The following is a 21292-nucleotide window of genomic DNA, read 5'->3' on the forward strand; positions in this document are numbered from 1 at the left end:
TGTTCTGTATGCAAAATTGCAAGACCAGATGTAATACTAGAAACTGAGTGACCCAATTCAGTTAAACGTGAACTTGAGGCAGAACCAGGGCCAGGACCCGAACCAGAAACATGTTCCTTAAACCTAACCTTGAAGGACCTTCCTGTTTAGTCAATATACTCAAACTGGCAGTGATTATAGGCAGTGATGTAAACCCCTGACAACTTATGGGGCTATCGTTTCATCCTCTCCCCTTGTTTAAACTTCTGCCCATTATCTCTAGGAATAACATATTCCAGGACAATATCTTTGACGATATAATTTAAATTTCAAAACTGTTGTGGCTTTAATAAAAGGATTTATAACAGCTGCAGCAGTTTTTATTCAAGTTTAACTGAGTTATGATGAAATAAAGTGTAACTGCAGAAAAGTTATTTACTGAAATGATTATGAGATTCCTTCTCTTTCTGCAGTGTTGCTATGCTACATAATGTTCTGCTGGACATGAAGGCCAAGATATAAATGATGAAAGTGATTCAATAGAAACATGGAAACAACACTGAAACTGTGTGACTTGCAAATTTGTATCATACTCTTCTGTTGACTGCTAGCAAATGATGGACATGACTATAACCAAAAATATATACAGTTTTAACTCTACTATCCTGTTGGAACCTCGAAAGCTTCAATATGCAGATACCCCAGGAAAGAATACATTCACACAGGTTATACACATTTTTTCATTGTAAACCATTTATATTTATATGTTTTACATGGTGTACTATACCTTTACGATGAAAATCATACACACACACAGTGGAGGATTCTAAATCCTGATTGAGAGATGTTCACAGTGTCCCCTCCCCACCCCCATAGTGGTTACATTATTTCTTGTGTGTATAAAATCCTACAAGAAAGAAGGAAGAACTGGTCATGGTTGCCTGTCTCATTGTAAAACAAACAGTAGGGATATTTGAAAAAGTAAGGCAATATTGTACACTAGACGTGTCCAAAAATAACAGTATGTGAAATAATTGTGTGTGTTTTATTCATCCAATTTGTGAGAGTTTGTTGTCATCGTGTTGGTAAACATTTCAAAAGTACCTGTATAGTGTAAACCACATCAGATACTCAGTCTGTTGTTAGCTGTCAAAAAGGTCACATGTGTTTTGATAATATTGGCAACTAATATTTTGTATAAAATGACTCAGAGAATCTGTATTACATTTTGCTATATGAATAGAATGAAGAGCAATAAAATTTTAAAAATGTTAAATATTATTTTTGGTGAGTTTCCTATAAGAAAAACAAGAGTCTATGAGTTTTGAAGTCAGTAAAAGACTGATGATGTTGGCATATGAACTAGATCACCCCTGGAAACTTTTCATATGTTTTGGTATAAGATGTATGACAGCAAAATGTGTTCCAAAATTGTTGAATTCTGAACAAAACAGCAGTGATTTTAAGTTGTTCAGAAGTAGCTAGATGAAGTCAACAGCTATACAGAACCATTGAAATGGAACTTAATTCTCGATGAAACATGGATTTATGGGTATGACACCTAGAGTAAGTCTCAATCATCCCAATGGAAGCATTCTGGATGGCCAACATTGAAACGAGCTCACTAAGTGCTGTCAAATGTGAAGGTTATGCAATCTGTGTCCTTCGATTTTAAAGGCATAGCGCACAGAGTTCTTGCCACAAGGTTGAATGATCAATGAGTACTATTTACAAATTCAATGACATTTGTGTGAAGCAATGCAGAAAAAGGGAGCCTGAATTTGTGACAAAACAATACTGGTCCAGCCTCCATATTCCTCAGACAGCCCATATGACTTTTTTCTGTTCCTAAAAATAAATAAAACCTTCAAAGGCCATTGCTTGACACATATCTGTTAGACTAAAACAGATTATTAAGCGAGATAAAAGCTAACCCAAAGATTAAGGTCCAGAAGTGTTTGAGGGCTTCCAAAAAGCACTGGTCCAAGTGTTTAATATCTATCAGGGACTATTTTGAACGTATAACATTAATGTAGCCAAACAAATAAAATTCTTTCCAACAAACAAAAATCCCCATTTTTTAAACAAATATTGTATATTGTTATAACACATGCAGTAAGACCGGCAGTATTCACTTTTAATAACAGATACAAGTTAACGTTGCCTCCATATGGTGTAAGTAAGTCAATAAAAAAACTAAAAATTCACTTCCGACAACTGATTTCTTTTCTCAATGCACTCTGTTTAGGATCCTCTCTTGTGTATACGATTTGTACTCAACATGTTTTGGGATAGCCTGTATATTCAGGTGCCTACCTGCTTTGCTTCTGCTGTTTTAACAGATTCTTGGTCCATTTTCTTGAGAATAGCCTGCATTGCAACATTCTGACGATACTTTTTCATAATTCCTGGACCATGAGATGGAGTTTGAACTGATGAGTGTGTGGTAATTGAAGAAGTCTCTTTTACTAGTGTAGATCCTTTATTTTTTGGCAATTCTTCATCTCTCATCACTGGTGGTGGCAAACTGACAGGAAAAAAATCTGGTGGAGTTTGTGTTCCTGTACCCTCACCTAAAACAAACAAAAATCAAAGTTTAGAAAGTGATTAAAAATGATTCAAATGTGTTGTCACACTAGAAGTTAAACTAGAACATTCAGAAGATTTTACAATTTTGCAATAACTAAATGAACAAATTTGTAGTACCTTTATATATATATATTTGTACACAGTAGGGAGGGGGAGGGGAGACGGAGGAGGGGAGGAGGGTTGAGGTCAGGGTGGTGGTGGTGGCAGGGAGGAAGGGGACAACAGGGACAAAGTTATGAGAATGGTAAGGGTGGGGAAACGAAAGTAAACCAATACTAAACCTCAGACATTTATTTCAGAAGAATCAGATTAAATGCAAACAGATTCATTAGGGGATTTCATAATTTTCATTTAGTCTCCTTGTAATATACCTGTAAATATGTTCTGTCCACAAACCTATTGGTTGGTTGGTTTGTTTAAAGGGGGGGACCAAACTGCGAGGTCATCGGTCCCTTGTTCCCGGTAAAATAATTACACATGGGAAAGAAGAAAAGAAAGGAGACATACAGCACAATAACAAGAGAATGGAAGAACCAGAAGAACGATGGAAGGACAACCAACACTACTATGGACAAAACAGGAAAAGAAAACCACAGAGAGAAACAAGAAACAGAAAGAAGGGATAAAAACAAGAGAGCAGATGATCGTGGCTGGCCGACAACGAGAATAAAAAGGAAAAGCCAGCCACTCTGTGACACATTAAAACATACAGCCTAAATGAATTAAGGTGGAGAACAAAAAGGGGCAAAGGACATGCGCGAAAAGTTATATAGAATGATAAAACCCACCGTCACGTATAAAACGTAAAACTAAATTAGCCGATGAGGTGTTGTCGGCTGAAATTAATGGCAATGAGTCCGGTAACTCAAGAGTCTGTCGCAGGGCAGCCAGAGGAGGACAGCTCACCAAGATATAGGCCACTGTCAGCCGGGCCCTGCACCAACACTGACATGGGTCATCACAACACAGGAGATAGCTGTGTCACCCAAGAGTGGCCAATGCGGAGCCGACAGAGAACCACAGAGTCCCTGCGAGATGCCCGCATGGAGGTCTTCCACACATTCATAGTCTCCTTAATGGCACACAGTTTGTTGTGCGTACTGAGGTTATGCCATTCCGTCTCCCAAAGCCGCAAAACCTTGTGGCGTAGTACTGAATGCAGGTCAGTTGCAGAGAAGCTGATCTCCATAAGCAGTTTCCGCGTAGCCTGTTTGGCCAGCCTGTCGGCAAGTTCATTGCCTGGGATTCCGATTTGACCTGGAGTCCAGACAAACAACACTGAACGACTGGACCGTTCCAAGGCATAGATGGACTCCTGGATGGTCGCTACCACAGGATGACGAGGGTAGCACTGGTCGATAGCTTGTATGTGCTCAAGGTGTCAGTACACAGAAGATGCGACTCCCCAGGGCATGAACGGATGTGTTCAAGAACACGAGATATAGCCACCAGCTCGGCAGTGAAAACACTGCAGCCATCAGGCAAGGAATGCTGTTCAATATCTCCTCCATGGACATATGCAAAGCTGACGTGATCATCAGTCATCGAGCTGTCAGTGTAAACCACTTTATGGCGTTGGTACAGTTCAAGAATTGAGAGGAAGTGGCAGCAGAGAGCCATGTGAAAGGTCCAGGTGAAGTCGCGGCCTAGGTGTACATCAAGGAGATGTACGTGAATGGACCTCAAGTATAGGTGGTAAAGGCAAGGATTCCAGTTGGGAAAAAAGGGATCGGACACGAACTGCGATTGGAAGCCCTGACACGGGCTGCTGATGCAGGAGATGAACCGCTGCAGGTGGGAAAAGGAGACGGTAATTCAGATGTGCAGGAGAACTACAAATGTGTGCGAGTGCCACGGTGGTGCACTGGGTCGAGAAAACGCAACGCTGAGGGTGCCACCGAATCATAAACCAGACTCCCATAGTCAAGGCGGGATTGAACAAGGGCTCTGTAGAGCTGCAGCAGCATAGAGTGGTCTGTACCCCAGCTGGTGTGGCTCAGGCAGCGGAGGGCACTGAGGTGCTGCCAGCACTTCCACTTAAGCTGACGAAGGTGAGGAAGTCAAGTCAATTGGGCATCAAAAACCAGTCCTAAGAATCGATATGTCTCCACTACAGTGAGTGGATCGATATTAAGGTAAAGTTCTGGTTCCAGATGAACGGTACGATGCTGCCAGAACTGCATAACACATGACTTTGTGGCTGAAAATTGGAAACCGTGGGCTAGAACTCACAACTGCACCTTGTGGATGGATCCCTGTAGGTGCTGCTCAGCAACACCAGTACTGGTGGAGCAGTACGAAATGCAGAAGTCATCTGCATACAGAGGAGGTGAGACGGCCGGCCCTACAGCTGCTGCTAGACCGTCAATGGACACTAAAAATAGAGAGACCTCAATACTGAACCCTGTGTTACCCCATTCTCCTGGATATGGGGGGAACTATGGGAGGCACCAACTTGGACATGGAAAGTACGAAGCGACTGAAAATTATGGATAAAAATCAGGAGCGGGCCTCAGAGAACCAACTCGTATAATGTGGCAAGGATATGATGTCGCCAGGTCGTGTCATACGCTTTTCGTAAATAAAAAAAGATGGCAACCAGGTGATGGCGACTGGAAGAGGCTGTCCAGATGGCAGACTCGAGGGACACAAGATTATCAGTGGTAGAGCGACCCTGGCGAAAGCTGCCCTGACACGGAGCCAGTAGGTCACATGACTCCAGGATCCAACCCAACCGCCGACACACCATACATTCCAGCAGCTTACAAAGAACGTTTGTGAGACTGATGGGCCAATAGCTATCCACATCAAGTGGGTTTTTACCAGGTTTGAGCACCGGAATGATGGTGCTCTCCAGCCACTGCGATGGAAAGATGCCATCGCACCAGATCCGGTTGAAGATGACGGGCAGATGTCACTAGTAGTCAGATGAGAGATGTTTTATCATCTGACTATGGATCTGATTTGGCCCAGGAGCAGTGTCAGGGCAATGTGCAAGGGCACTGAGGTGCTCCCACTCTATAAATGGGGCGTTATAGGATTCACTGAGGTGTGTAGTGAATGAGAGGACTTTCCCTTCCAGCCGCCGTTTGAGAGTGCAAAAGGCTGGGGGGGTGGAGGTGTGGGTGTGGGTGTGGGGGGGTGGGGGGTGGGGGGGAATTCTCCGATGCAGAGGCTGGAGCACAGCACTAAGCCAAGTGCTCGGCAATTGCAATTGCGTCGGTAGATAACACGCCCTTTATGTTAACGCTGGGAACACCTGTTGGGTTCTGGTACCCAAAAACATGTTTGATCCTTGCCCAGACTTGGGAAGGTGACGTATGGCAACCAATGGACTAGACATATCTCTCCCAACACTTCTGCTTCCGTCGTTTGATAAGCTGGCAAACGCGGGCACGGAGCTGTTTAAAGGCAATGAGGTGCACCAGGGAAGGGAGCTGCTTATGCCGCTATGAAGCTCGCCAATGCCCCTGCATTGCTTCAGCGACTTCCGGCGACTACGAAGGGACTGCCTTTCGCCGGGGGCACCCTAAAGAGCGAGGGATCACATTTTCTGCTGCAGAAAGGATTGTTGTAGTCACCTGCTCAACCATCACATTGATGTTCCCATGTGGGGGAGATACATTGGTGACAGCAGAACTGAAAAGTTTCCCAGTCCGACTTGTTTAAAGCCAATCCGGGCATGCGTCCATGGGCCTGATGCCGGGGCAGTGACAGGAAGATGGGGAAGTGTTCACTACCACACAGGTCGTCATATGCTCTCCGGTGGACAAGAAGTGCTGAGCTGCAAATTGATAAATCAATGGCTGAGTAACTACCACGAACCACAATGAAATATGTGGCGGCCCCAGTATTTAAGAGGCCGAGATTGAGTAGAGACAGTAAAGTTTCGACATCTCTGCCTCATCCAGTAAGCACGGTACCACCCCACAAGGGGTTATGGGCATTACAATCTCCCAAAAGTAGGAAAGATTCAGGGAATTGATCACTCAATGCAGTTAATACAATCAGGGATAATGCACCATCTGGAGGTAGATATACATTGCAGACAGTTATTTCCTGCATTGTCCTTATTCTGACAGCCACATCTTCAAGAGGGGTTTGAAGTGGCACAGGTTCATTACAGACTGATTTTAGGACATGAATGCAAACTCCGCCTGTCACTCTATTATAGTTGCTATGGTTCCTGTAATATCCCTTACAGCCCTGGAGAGCAGGGGTCCACATTGCCAGGAACCAGGTTTCCTGGAGGGCAATGAAGAAAGCAGGTGTAAAGCTTAACAGATGCCGTAGCAGAGAGGTGACGGGGGTTGAGAGAGGTGACGGGGGTTGAGAGAGGTGACGGGGGTTGAGAGAGGTGACGGGGGTTGAGAGAGGTGACGGGGGTTGAGAGAGGTGATGCGGTTCAAACTGATGTAGCGGTGGTGTATGACAATGTCATACATACAGGATGTAGGCGTTCAAATTTTCTCTAAGCCTCTGTGTAGGTCAGTCAGTCCAGGGTCTTGAACTCCATGATTTTCCTTTCTTTATGGAGAATCCTGCAGTCAGGCGAGCAAGGCGAATGGTGCTCTCTTCAGTTGACAAAGGTGGGAAACGGGGCACATGGAGTATTGGGATGTGATGGGCGTCTGCAGTCTTTAAGTGTGATGCTGGAAGACATATGGCCAAACTTCCCGCATTTAAAGCACCGCATTTACATCACAGTGGTAGACCATCACCTTGACCTTCTCAGGTAACGTATCACCCTCGAAGACCAAAATGAAGGCACTGGTGGCAACCTGATTGTCCCTCGGATCCCAGTGTACACACCGAACAAAATGTACACCTCGCCACTCTAAATTGGTGCACAGCTCATTGTCAGATTGCAAAAGAAGGTCCCTGTGAAATATGACACACTGGACCATATTTAAGCTCTTATTGGGTGTGATGGTTACAGAAACATCTCCCACCTTGTCACAAGCAAGTAACATCCATGACTGGGCAGAAGATGCTGTTTTGATCAAGACTGACCCAGATCTCATTTTGGACTAGCGCTCCACCTCCCTGAACTTGTCCTCTAAAAGCTCAACAAAAAACTGAGGCTTCATCATCATGAAAGATTCCCCATCAGCTCTCAAAGAGACAAGGTACCAGGGTGAATAAGAGCTGCTGCCATCCCTAGCCTGACGTTCCTCCCATGGTGTGGCCAGGGAGGGGAACGATATGGGGTCATACTTCTGTGCATTAAATTGAGCCTGTGAACGCTTGGACTGCTAGTGTTTGACCACCAGCAAGAGATGATGTACTACGCTTCATCGCATGTCATCTGCCCTGATGCCACCCACTCCAATCAGGGGCCCTTGCCACGGGCACTATCCAGCAGCAGCAAAGGCCACCTGGCAGGATGGCCATTGCCAGGAGTCACGATGCCCCAGAGTGACTGGCATCTACTACTTGGCATACATAGGGAGTTAATGGCGCAGGCATCAGCATAGCGATCCCTCTGTGGTTAAGGGCTACAACCAACAGGGTACATGGTGACCCTACCACAAAGGACTGGTTACCGTGCTCGATATCAGGTGCAACAAAGCAAACAAATCCATTATCATTGTCAGTGTAGAAACCAATACTGCACAGTTGATGGAAAATATGGACCCAGAAGGGTGACCTCACCCAACAGTTGCAGAATGAGCAGAAGTCCAGATCCACATTGACGAAGGATGCGATAGATCTCACCGCATGGACACGATGCACCATGTAAGGCACTCTTCTCCAATTGGCTCACTTTTCAGGAAAATTTTGAAGAATGGAGGTCAAACCCTACGGGGGACCATCACATAAAGGCTGAAAAATGAGAGACTCCTTTTAGTCGCCTCTTACGACAGGCAGGAATACCTCGGGCCTGCAGGGAGGACAACCAATTACTAATCTCCCTTTTAACATGCCAAGCAAATATTTCATGATAGTGCACTGTTCCAGACAACTCCTCACATACATTTTGATACTGCCTCTGATGTTTTCTATTATGTTGAATTTTGTTTATTTGTAAAGCTTTACTTACTTACATTGTGTATCTGGATGGACAAACAAAATTACATTCTGCTTAATGCACAAGCAATGTACTAGCTACTAAAATGATTCTGAAAAATATTATCAATATATGTGGCAATTCAAACATCAGGACGTGTAACTGAACATCAAAGAAAGAATAGGATAGGATGTAAGTGACAGCAAAGTACAAGTTAGCACCGCCAACATATAATATTTGTCCTGTTTTCATTTTGTGCCACATGGCTATTTTGGCAGCATTGTCATTGTCAAGTACACCTGCTAACATTACAGTTCGTAAATTTCATTTATTTTTGCAATATTTGTATGTGGAGTTAACTGTACCTGTACACTAACGTCTAGACTGGTGAGACTTTACACATCATATCATTGATGAATCTTTTTGTCTACTATCACACTTTTGATGATGGTAAAATAAAGCCGTGTAGTAATTTGACTGCTAGTTGACAGTTCTCAATGATGCTGTATGTTTACAGCTTTGTCAGTGGTATTGTTTGAGCTAAAGATAATTTAGTTGTTTATTTTTTTACCCACTCTCATGTTCCAGAATGTCAAAAAATTTTCTACGTAATATTTGTGTTTGAAGTCAGTCTGTTCGTTTAATTGTTGTGTGGATAATTTTTCACGTTTATATAAATTTCCAATTCTTCCATTATGTTCATGGTGTGTCCTTCTGGTATTGTATATAAGATTTGAAGTGCAATTTCAATTTTGTTGACTTTATGGTTTTGATTTTTTAAATGCATAAAGAGAATCGACTGATTGATATCACTACTTAAAAAAAAAAAAAAAAAAAAAGAATCTGTAAACATACAGCACCATTGAAAACTGTCAACTACCAGTCAATTTACTACACAGCTATTTTACCATCATAAAAGTGCAACAACTGCCAGAAGGATTCATCAACGATGCAAAATATATGTCACGCCCAGTTACATGTAAGTATAATCTACAATTGAATCCCCACACAAATATCAAAAAAGTAAATGAAATTTACAAAATGTAAAGTTCGCAGTTGCACTTGACAATGGCAACACTGCCAAAATAGGCCTATTGTATGATATGCATGAAAAATTCTAGAAAATAAAAAGGATGATCCTTTTTATGCCTGAAATTAACCTTGACAAATTCTTATATTCAAATAATTGGACATCGGGGTGCGGGGTGCTGCAGCAAATGCCCAACCATTTTGTGCGGAGAAATCCACAAACAAACCAAGAAATTGTTGGAGAACTAAGGAATGATGAGGGGGGGGGGGGGGGGGGGGGGAAGAAAACAAGTAATAAACAGCATCTGCATATTTGGTATCATATGAAAAAGCTGTATTATACTATGAGTACATAACATATCAGTACGTACCAATTCCTGATGTGCTGTCCGAATCAAGGGAACCAATTTCAGTCAGTGTGGAAGTATCAAGAATATCATCCTTTGTCTCTTGAACAGTTACAATTTCTTTATGTGCCATATCTGCTGGCATCATATACGCCAGTTCAAATACCAATTTATCATTTTCTCCTGAATCCTTCCTGTAAATTAACAATTAAGTGCTATTATATCCCTTGAAATAATACTTAATATATCACTGCACTTATGTTTTTGTAGTCACTGTCAGATTTATAGCTACTGGATATTGGCATGCATGTGCACCCTTAATCGTGTGTGTGTGTGTGTGTGTGTGTGTGTGTGTGTGTGTGTGTGTGTGTGTGTTTTGTGCTCTAGCTCAACAAAGGATTCACTCTGAAATCCAGCAAGTTTTTCTCCTTCATATGTGTCTGTTGACAATTCAATACTTCTGCTATTTGGTGGGTAGTCTCATTCACTTCTAAATTATTTACTTAACAACTAATCCACCTGTGAATTGGTATTATTTCTGTAAATAAATGTAGCAAGAATCCTGACCGATGGGGTGTGAGCGGTGGGGTGCGGTGTGGGTATTTAAAGGTGAAATTTTTTATCTTTTTCTTGAGTAACAAAAATTGTGCCTTCGAATGAAAATTTTTCCTGTATCAAATTAAACTATATTTAATTTTCTACAAAAAATAGGTCATATTAATTTTTTTCTGTAGGAGTACTAATTTCTGTGCTGCAGGGGCTGTAAAAATCGCAGATTATTAAAAATAGTGTTTTAATGGTATAAGGTTAACATTTATTTTAAATGAAGTGTGTCAGAAACAAATATGAAATGTTGGTATTACATCTAAATGCAGTAAAGTCATATTAAGGGATAAGTTGTGCTCTGAGGGCATAACAGGGTGAAAAGGGGGGGAGGGGGGGGGGGGGAGAAGAGCAGGAGGGTGGAGGGTAGAACTGTGAGGGAAGGTAGGTTGCCAGATTGTGGTCATGCACTTTTCTCCTCCATACATCTGCAAACTGAAGAGTGAGGAGGTGATTCCTCACCATTACCATACTACACCAAAAGAAGTAATTACAGGGTGTTTCAAAAATTGATACCACCGCTCCCCATCACGCCTGTGAATCACCAGCAACATACAGCACAGACATTCCAAGGGATCTTTATTTTTTTACACAATATATTAACACTACTTGGAATGCAGATATGAGTTACAAATAATACTAACACAAGAAATGTGTAAGGACAGAATCTATGTAAATCTCTGCACACTGTTCTACACTGATAAAGAGAAAACTGATTTTTAGTCATTCCATATGACAGATGGAGTGTTCTTTGGGAAAGGCAACTTTCCCACCACAAGCGCTGTTCACTTTTCGGTTTACAGACGGTCTATACCTCTTATTTTGTTTATCAGTAACACAATTAACAATCTGAGAAATGAAATAACTTTCTGGTTATTCATTAATTCATAACCAAGTGACTACAACACAATTATATGGTGTTACAATACAATGATGAGACAGCAGCAAGGGGCCACATTTACTATTCCGATCCCTTTCCCACCAAAACTACATAGATCTCTGACAACAACACACTTCCAAGTTAAACACTTCTCCACCACTGTTTAGAAGAACGTTTTACATAAAAGATCACTTAACAACTGCAAATAAGCAATCATTTAATAATCATTTAATAAACTGAAAATAACCTCACTATGTAAACATGTGTTCAGGGAAGTTATTATGTGTATTCACATAAGAGAATTGGACTGGAAATGCTGGGAAGGTATAGGCACTCTGTAAACTGCAAAGTGAACAATGCTCCGAGTGGGGGGAGGTTGCCTTTCCTGGAAGAAAACTAAAGCTGCCATACAGGACAACTGAAAATCAATTTCCCCTCTAATAGCGTAGAACAGTGTGCAGAGATTTACGTAGATTATGTCCTTATGCAGTTCTTGCATTAGAATTATTAGTAACTCATGCCAACAGTCATGTAGTGTTAGCACACTTTGTGAAAAGTAAATACCCCAAGGCACATCTGGGCAATACATTGCCCATGATTCACAAGGCATGATGTGGAGAGTTGGTGTAACTTTGTTAAACACCCTGTAGTTGCCTCTTGTGATGTAGACAGAGGGGGGAATCGCTGCTCACTCTTCAGTTTGCAGACATATGAAGGAGGGAAGTGAATGACCACAATCCGGTTACCCACCTTCCCTCACATTTGTACCCTCCAACCCCTGCCCCTCCACCGCGTTACACCACAACACAATATACGTCTGTACTGCACTTACATGTTTCTAACGCCCTTCACTGGTTTTATACTGTTAAAACAATATTTTTAATAATTTGAGATTTTTTAATCCCCTGCACTGCTGAAACTATTAGTCTTGGGGGAAAAAATCAATATGATATTTTTTGTAGGACATTTAATGTTGCTCAATTTTAAACTGGGAAACCTTTTCCCTAAAGTTTACCCTACTCTAAACCAAATCATCTTGTTCATCAATATCCTACATATGAGGTGTGATCAAAAAACAACGGGAATTTAATTTTGTGGGCTTTATACATATCATTTTCAAATTTTTTTATCACCTAGTTGGTACAATGCTCATGATGCATCTCTGCATTTTGAGCTGTTTTCAACATTTAGTTTATTGTTGACAGTCGAAAAAATTATACGTGTTTTCAAGTGCTCGGTGAATTTTTACTTACATAAAAGGTGGATCAAAGATTTTTGCATTAAATTTTGCTTGAAAAATGGAATAATGTGCAGCACCACATTCGAAATGTCAACTGTGGCTTTTGGCAAATGTACTATGAGTAATACAAGAGTTTGTGAGTGGTATAAACATTTCAAAGAGGGTGGAGAAGATGACGACTGCCCTGGATGCCTTACCACACCAATTGCTGATGACAATGTGGAAGAAGTAAATAAAGAAAATAGCTCTGGAAAATTGCTGAATCATTATCATATAGTTTCCTGTTGATGTTGGCATATCCTTTGGCTCATGATAAGCAATTTTTAAAAATTGTTTTGGACATGATCCATGTAACATCGAAATGTGTTGTGAAATTGTTGAATTTTGACCAAAAACAAAGTCGTACAGACATAACTCAGGAAGTGCTTAATGACAGCAGCAACAATCCAGAACTTCTAAAGAAGGTTATAACAAGTGTCAAAACCTGGGTATATGGGTATGACACAGAAACCAAGGCCCAATGTTCCCAGTGAAAACTGCCTGAAGAGACAAGACTGAAGAGACAAGACTGAAAAAAAAAGCCTATCTGCTCAACTGCAGTGAGATAATGCATGATGAATTCTTACCTTATGGTCGTAGAGTCAATAAGGAATACTACCTGGAAGTTGTGCACTATTTGCATGAAGCAATCCAAAGAAAATGACCAGAATTGTGGCAAACTGCTTCACAATAATGGTCCTGCTCACACCTCAAAGCTTGTTCATAATTTTTTGGCAAAAAACAGAACTGTTATGTTGTTTCAGCCACCATGTTCACTGTACATGGCCCCCCTGTGACTTCCTTTTATTCCCAAGGCTAAAAAGAACCATGAAAGGATGTCGTTTTGCCACCATTGAGGCATTTTGACACCACAGTCTCGCTGAAGGAGCTGAACACTATGATGAAAGTGAGTTCCAGAAGTGCTTCAAAACTGGAAAAAAGCACTGGCACAAGTGTATTATATCTGAGGGGGATTACTTTGAAGGGGATAGAGTTGATGTTGATGAATAAATAAAGATGGTGTAAGAAAAACCAAAAGCCCCGTTACTTTTTGATCAGACCTCGTCCACACCAATTTGACATATTGACACAAAGACTATACAAAAGTAGCTTTAGATATACCACTCAGAACTATATTTAAAATACATATTTGAAATAATAAAAGAATGCCACAAAACAGTTGTTGAAATTTTCATTTACAAGTGTTTCATTTTGAAATAAAGAAATGACAAACTTACTGTTCCTTGACAGTAAATGACAACAGAAAAATAAATAAAGAAATATATTGTGAAATCGCATTCTGTGCTAAGTTCCTCTTGATTGTGAAAGATGACACAAAGAACATTCTGACTAGACAAAGATGGGGATTTAAATCAGCAGACTTCTTTTCGAATGACTCATCTTGGCACGCACCTTAGTCTGGGGAAAGCACAGATAACCTAAATCTATTTAGTATGCACAAAGCACCAAGGAGATGCTCATTCACCTCACGTGGCCACTGCAAGAGAGGCATTATTCATTACAGGATGGTTCACTGTTAAAAGTCTAAGAGCATATGTTCCTAGAAGAGCCAAATCAATATTTTGCCTCCTCCTCACACATATTTGGCCGAAGTACCACAAAAGGGAAAATCAGAGAAATCCTATCTCTCACAGAGATTAACAACAGTCATCTTTCCCATGCAGCATTTACAACTGGAACAGAAAAGGGGATAAAGTGAAATTTGTACATGACATACTGTCCACCACACACCTTTATGTGGTTTGCGGAATATACATGTACAAGCCAAGATAGGGATTTTAAGCCTGTATATGAGTAAAGTGTATTCAGAACTGCACCATCTCACTTAGATTAGATTTACTTTCATTCCAATTCATCCGTAGCAAGGAGGTCCTCCTGGATGTAGAACATGTCAGAAAAACAACAATACATGACAAATATTTACAACTCAAACAAATAAGCTAATGTACCATTCCACGGGTCCCAAGTGGCATGGTTATCATTTTTTAATGAACGCTATATGAAAGAATCATATTACAAATACTAATGCACTGAATTTAAAATAACAAAGTTTTTTATTTATTTATATGGTAATAAACGTGTAATACAATAATACAACTACTAAATACTTATTTACAATGAATACATTACTGCACTGAACTGGTGTGTGCGCACGCGCGCACAGAAGTTATATTGTACTTACACACACACACACACACACACACACGCACAAATCAGTTGGTTCTACTGAGAAATTCATCAATGGAGTAGAAGGTGTTGGCCACCAATAAATCCTTTAGGCTTCTCTTAAACTGAATTTCATTGGTTGTTAAACTTTTTATGGCTGCTGGTGACAAGTTATTGAAAATGTGTGTTCCTGAATAATGCACACCTTTTTGTACAAGACTAAGTGACTTTAAATCTTTTTGAAGATTATTCTTATTTCTAGTATTGATGCCATGAATTGAGCTGTTGGTTTGAAAAAGTGATATTTTTAATGACAAATTTCATTAGGGAATAAACATATTAGGAAACAGTAGTTAGTATCCCTAGTTCCCTAAACGGGCTTCTGCAGGATGTTCTTGAATTCACACCACATATAGCTCTTACTTCATGTTTTGTGCCCAGAAAACTTTAGCTTGGCTTGATGAATTGCCCCAAAAAATAATCCCATATGGCATTATGGAATGAAAGTAAGCATAGTATGCCAGCTTTTTCATTTTTATATCCCCTATGTCTGACACAATTCGCATTGCAAATAGAGATTTGTTAAGATGCTTCAGCAGTTCTGTGGTGTGCTCCTCTCAGTTATTAAAGTACTGCTGAACAGAACATAAAAACTAACAGTGCAAGTAACCTCTTGCTCCATCAGTGCATACAGGTACAGTTAATTGAACAGTGCACACAGCAAGCTTCATGTGAATAGTATGTGCACAAAGAAAAAAGCACTGTGAGTATCACTCACTACTCACTGCTGAAGGAATCATTTGAAATGGGTAGACCAGCATGTGAATGAATGTGCAAACAGTGACAAATTTTTATGTGATGAGAGGCTGGAATATGCCATCATCCACTGGACACTCATGGAAAGGATGCTGTCAGGTAAGCCAGTTTGTGGATGTGCGCGTGGTACACCTTTAAGTCAGAGCACAGGCTTCTGTGACTCCGTACACACAACTGCAGAGATGACATCGATGACATTTGTGTGCATCCTATGATGGTGCAATAACTGAAAATTTTGGCCTTTGAGGAAACAACACTAAATAACATTAGACTCAGCCAGTAGACAAATATATTACCACAAAATTACTGTAAGAAGTAGTCACCTCTACCCTCTGATCAAAATTCTGGAGATTATGCTACTAGGAAAAATGAAGGAAGACTAGAGTAACAGCCAATCGACGACAAGGTCACTAGAGCTGGAGCACAAGCTCGTATTATGAAGAGATGGAGAAGGGAATCAGCTTTGCCCTTTTAAAATGAACCATCCTGACATTTTCCTGGAGCAATTTAAGGAAATCACTAAATACGTGTGACTAGACATTGACTAACTGCCGTCCTCCCTCATGTGGGTCCAGTGTGCTAACTGCTGCACCACCTTATTCGGTTGTTACTAGGAGGTGTGTTGTGTATGATTCGTTGCCGACCACAAAATTCTAATATCAATAAAAATGTGGCAAACACCCCCCCCCCCCCACCCCACCACCACCACCACCACCACCACCACCACCACCACCACATACATCCACATGCGCACATGCTTTACAATGTACACGATGTAATGTCTTGTCTCTAGATGTCACCAAAACAGTAACAGTTCTCCGAAATGAGTGAATGTTCAAACAGGTACTGGGTACTTATAATTAAAGTTTCCCTACGTAACACATTATAACTTGGAAACTAATAACTGTATGAATACCAAACTTGGTAGCATAAGTCCAGAGTATGGGGTGTATGATTTCCATGCGTCACAGCACCACCGTCCAGTTCCAATTATGGTTACCAGGTGCCATGATAAGTCATTGTGATTCATAGTCTCAAACACCTGACCACTTGCAGTGCACTTGTTGACATGTCAACACAATCTTGGACAAAAGGAGCAGGACATTATTGGTGAAGCTTTATTATCAAAACAACAGTACTGCTGCAGCTGCACTTCGAGAATATCACCGGCTGAAAGGATTACGGAAGGGTCCTCTTTCTCCACGTACTGTGCAGGCACGATGAAGAAGTTCAAATCAACTGGAGAGCTGGGCATTGCTCTGGAAGAGGCTGACAACCGGTTGCACCACAGGTGGTTGATGAAATCGGTGTTGCTATGGCATACAATGCTGTGCGCAATTCCCAATTGGGAGGCAGTGCACATGCTGTGTCATGACAGTTGAACATCCCGTGGTCCACCATTCTCAAATGGTATCCGTACAAGATCCATATCATACAGCACCTCGCACCACAGGATGCATGACAACATGTTGACTTTGCTCTCCACCTTCTTGCAAGGATTGAAGTTGACGAGGGTTGGTCCTGGACCATCCTATGGACAAACGAAGTTCATTTATCTCTGATGGGTGAGATGAACACACAGTATTGCCAAGTGTGGGGATCTTCACCTCCAATCACTGTGCATGAAGTTTCTCTGTATGATGAATGTGTCACCTTATGGTGTGGCTTCACGGCTACGTTGATCATTGGCTCATTGTTTTTTCAACAGATTGGCACTCAATGACCAAAGATGTGCAGTGTGACTGGCCAGCATTACTGCAATATGCTTCGCCAGCATGTCATACCTACCCTACAGGAGAGAGACGCATTGAAATCAATGGCTTTCATGCAAAATGGGGCCCCACCACACATCACTCGTGAAGTTGGCCTGATTCATTGAAACACATTTGGAAACAATCAAATTATCAGCTGATTGTTTCCAAATGCTTGGCTGGCATGACCATCTGATCTCACTCCCTAGGATTTCTGGTTGTCGGACTACCTGAAGGACAGGGTTTACCATGGGAACATGTGTGTTCATCTGAAGCGCAGCGTATCAAGAGAGGTAGCCCGCACACCCATGGACATGATTTGTTCTGCTGTGCAGAATGCAACCTGTGCTTTCAGAGTCTTCTGGACACTGATGGGTGTCATACTGAGCTCCTTTTGTAGCAGTAATGGAACCAGTGTGCAATGGTATTTTTGTAAACCCTCATCGCCAGTTTTGTAAACATCTTGTCGCTACTGCTGCTGTGGAGGTTGAGTTGTCACTGTTGTTAAGGTTGGCCCAGTTTGTGAATTCATGAAATGACTTCTGGTGCAGTACATCACTAAGACAATTTCTCTCTGTCACTATTATACAGCTATGCCCCAGGGTCATGCAACAGGATAGGAGAACGAAGGTTCTACAACACTCCAACAAATTAGTAATAAAGTTACACAAATGAGTTAAAGAGGTTTACTTATCTTTGTGACTTGTTGAGCGATTAAGTCTACAACACTGCATGTAATATAACACAAAAATGCCCTCAATGGCTAAGTACAAATAATCATATGTAAATTTCACAGTACATAGCAAATGCAATTTACAACAACTCTCTGTTCACTTCTAACACTTCACTAATTGACGTTCCCTGTCCGAGTCAGCCCTCGACGATGATCTCTAACCAAGTGTGCGAGAGCTGCTCTTTATCTTCCAAGTAGGCTTCTGTCCGCTGTCGTCCAGTCATTGGCACATTGTACTTGGTCAGCAATTGGCCAAGGCAAAGTTGTTATATTCATTCTCAGCACTGCCCGTGGCGCTGGTGGAACTTCCACAAGTGGCGAGTCTCTATGGCACTGGCACCAGCTCGCATATTTGCGCCTGTGGTGCTTTTGCCCTGGTTGTATCTTGTTCAGATGACACAGCAGGTATGATGTACAGTAGCAGCACATTAAAAGTGTTTCAGTTGAATTGATTCTGAATTATTTCTCTTTCCCATGTCCTTGAAATTAATGCTACCACATTTGTTACACGAATGGTAATTAATTTCTGTATTATAATGTGTTGAATTGGAAAGTTTAATTATAACTACCCAGTATTTCATCAAGCACTGCACCCAAGATTCATAAGAATTCTGTGTCAGAAATTACTATGCAGAGATTATGCAAAAGAATTAAACTGAATTCCAAGAACAACTATCATAAAAATTGCAATCCAGGCCCAATATTCTACTTTGTTAGTACCCAATCCTCCCCTTGGAACTACTAAATAAGAACCGATATATAGCATTTCATTAACAAGATCAGTCAAGAGCTCTCTCGAATGGCAATACACAGCTGAATAAATCCTGTTATGAGTAAGTCCCAAGTTGTCATCCTCATGATCCCCCCAATTTTTGCACTTCTCCTTACATACTGGAGTATTATTTTTTATTTCTTTCATTGTTATATTCTGCTCGAATAACTGAGAATTTACCAAAACATGTGGTACTGGAATTTTGCTCCATTTATTTTCCTTTTTTCAGATGTTTGAATATTATGGCCAACAAGACAAAGAACAATTTATGACCAAAATTTTACATTTATTTAGCCAAAATTTATGACCAAAATTTTACATGCTATTAGCATATTAATCTTGTTAGATTAAATTTTATTTATTTATTTTTTTTTTGTTAATATGTTCAATACCTTGTCTTCAAAAGTTTATGATTCTCTTGTTCCGACAGCCAGATACCAAACTCAATCAAACGGGAAGCACGGAGCTTATTTGTTGTTTCAGCCTCCATCTTTGGCTCATCAAATACAAATCTGTAAACAAAAAAAAAGAAGAATTATATTAAAACAAGCTAAATAAAAAATTTCATCAACATACTGTTCAAATTTTCTTACAATGATTGAAAGAGTGGGGTGGTGGTGGGCGGTGGGGGTTGCGAGAGGAGGAAATTCTCTCTGACTGAGGTATACAAGAAATAGAAATAGTCCTTCCTATGTAATTTATTCATAGAAAGGCCTCAAACTATAACATGTTAGATGAAGATGTAATGTTTCTAGATAGGTACCTTATGATTTGTTCAGACTGTAAGGTTGCGGAGTTGCTGTTATCAATGTGAAGTGTTTGTGGCATGCCTGTACAATATCATCATCTCAGATTACAGACCAAGTCAACTAGCACATGTGCCGGAAGATGGAGCAGAGAATGTGCTTCCTGAAATGTCTGAAATCTTGTCAATTGAAGTGCTTAGTAATCTGAGGAGATTTTACTACTGTATTTGTGTACAACAATGAAAAAACCGCAATAGATAATTAGTTTTACTCCTATACATATACAACAATGTTACTTAACTACAACAAACCAAATGTTTCATTTTTGTATTAGAACTCTCTTTCATTTTACTGTATTAGCAGTAGAAAACACAGTGTACAAAGTTTATACAACCAAATCATATAGTCGTCAATTACTCTGCTGAGAGTACACAGTATGCCACTGCCCACCTGTGGATCAGTAAGAGAGTTTATGTTACTTCCTGAACTTTGGCTTGCTGCAAATTTAATGCTCGTGAATGATCCTAGTGTATAACTTTCCAGCCGGCCGCTGGTGGCCGAGCGGTTCTAGGCGCTTCAGTCCGGAACCGCACAACCGCTACGGTCGCAGGTTCGAATCCTGCCTTGGGCATGGATGTGTGTGATGTCCTTAGGTTAGTTAGGTTTAAGTAGTTCTAAGTTCTAGGGGACTGATGACCACAGATGTTAAGTCCCATAGTGCTCAGAGCTATTTGAACTATTTTCTAACTTTCCAAATTGTCTGCCATTATTTTGAGAGTCATAAGCTGAAAATAATAATCTATGCTCACAAAACCCAAACTATGGATTCCTCTGAAATTGAGACAAAATACCACATGTAAACTCAATAGAATCCAAGTTATATGACAAATAAATACGCAGCTTCAATGACCAAAAAATAAATTTTTTACCTGACATTCTATTTTCAGGATTCTTTAAACACTAAAAGAATGTTTTCTGATTATAAATATTTCTACTGATGATTTGACGATGCACATTCCACCTGGGCAGCTGTGGTTAGCACATCACTGCTGCTGCTGCTGAGCACTCGCTACTGTTGAAGGCTGAGCAGACAGGTGGTTTCATAGATTGCATGCGCCTCGCAAAGTTGTTGTGTTACTGTTCTAAGAGCGATGAAGCAAATTTTCATGCTAGCATGTGTGCAACACTATGGACAAAGGCAAACACTGTACAAAAGGGAAGATGTTTTGATAACGAGGTCCCTTGGAAGCTCCGCCTACTGGGACAGCCAAGTGACATAACGATGCGAAGGCCAACAATTGCCCACCAGTCAATGAAACTGAAGAAAATCTGAGCAGTCTAGCTGAGGATGGCTTCTTTGAAAAGAATGACATCTCTTGCTACATCTGCACAGAAGACAGACATAACAGCTGATGAATCATCCTGGGATCATTGCACAGAACAAATGTGATCTTGTAGTCCTGACTTCTCCCTTTTACATCCAATACCAGGGTGAGGATTGGAAGGGTTTCCTCGGCATACTTGAGGTCACCGAGGTGTTAGAGATTGGGATCAAGTGTCTGGACAACAAC

General features: G+C 40.9%; 1 protein-coding gene across 1 annotated transcript in view; it reads right to left on the bottom strand.

Annotated features, from left to right (window-relative positions):
* Window positions 1-21292, bottom strand: part of LOC126470278 (nonsense-mediated mRNA decay factor SMG7-like) — a 212297-nt gene that overhangs the window by 31152 nt on the left and 159853 nt on the right. Inside the window, exons 16-18 of the mRNA XM_050098027.1 lie at window positions 19368-19487; window positions 9979-10148; window positions 2296-2552 (exon numbers count right to left, since the gene is read on the bottom strand). Of these exons, the coding sequence (XP_049953984.1) occupies window positions 2296-2552; window positions 9979-10148; window positions 19368-19487 (547 nt within the window). The remainder of the gene's footprint in view (window positions 1-2295; window positions 2553-9978; window positions 10149-19367; window positions 19488-21292) is intronic.

This window comes from Schistocerca serialis, chromosome 3 (genome assembly GCF_023864345.2).
Source record: "Schistocerca serialis cubense isolate TAMUIC-IGC-003099 chromosome 3, iqSchSeri2.2, whole genome shotgun sequence".
In the NCBI taxonomy this organism is placed as follows: domain Eukaryota; kingdom Metazoa; phylum Arthropoda; class Insecta; order Orthoptera; family Acrididae; genus Schistocerca; species Schistocerca serialis.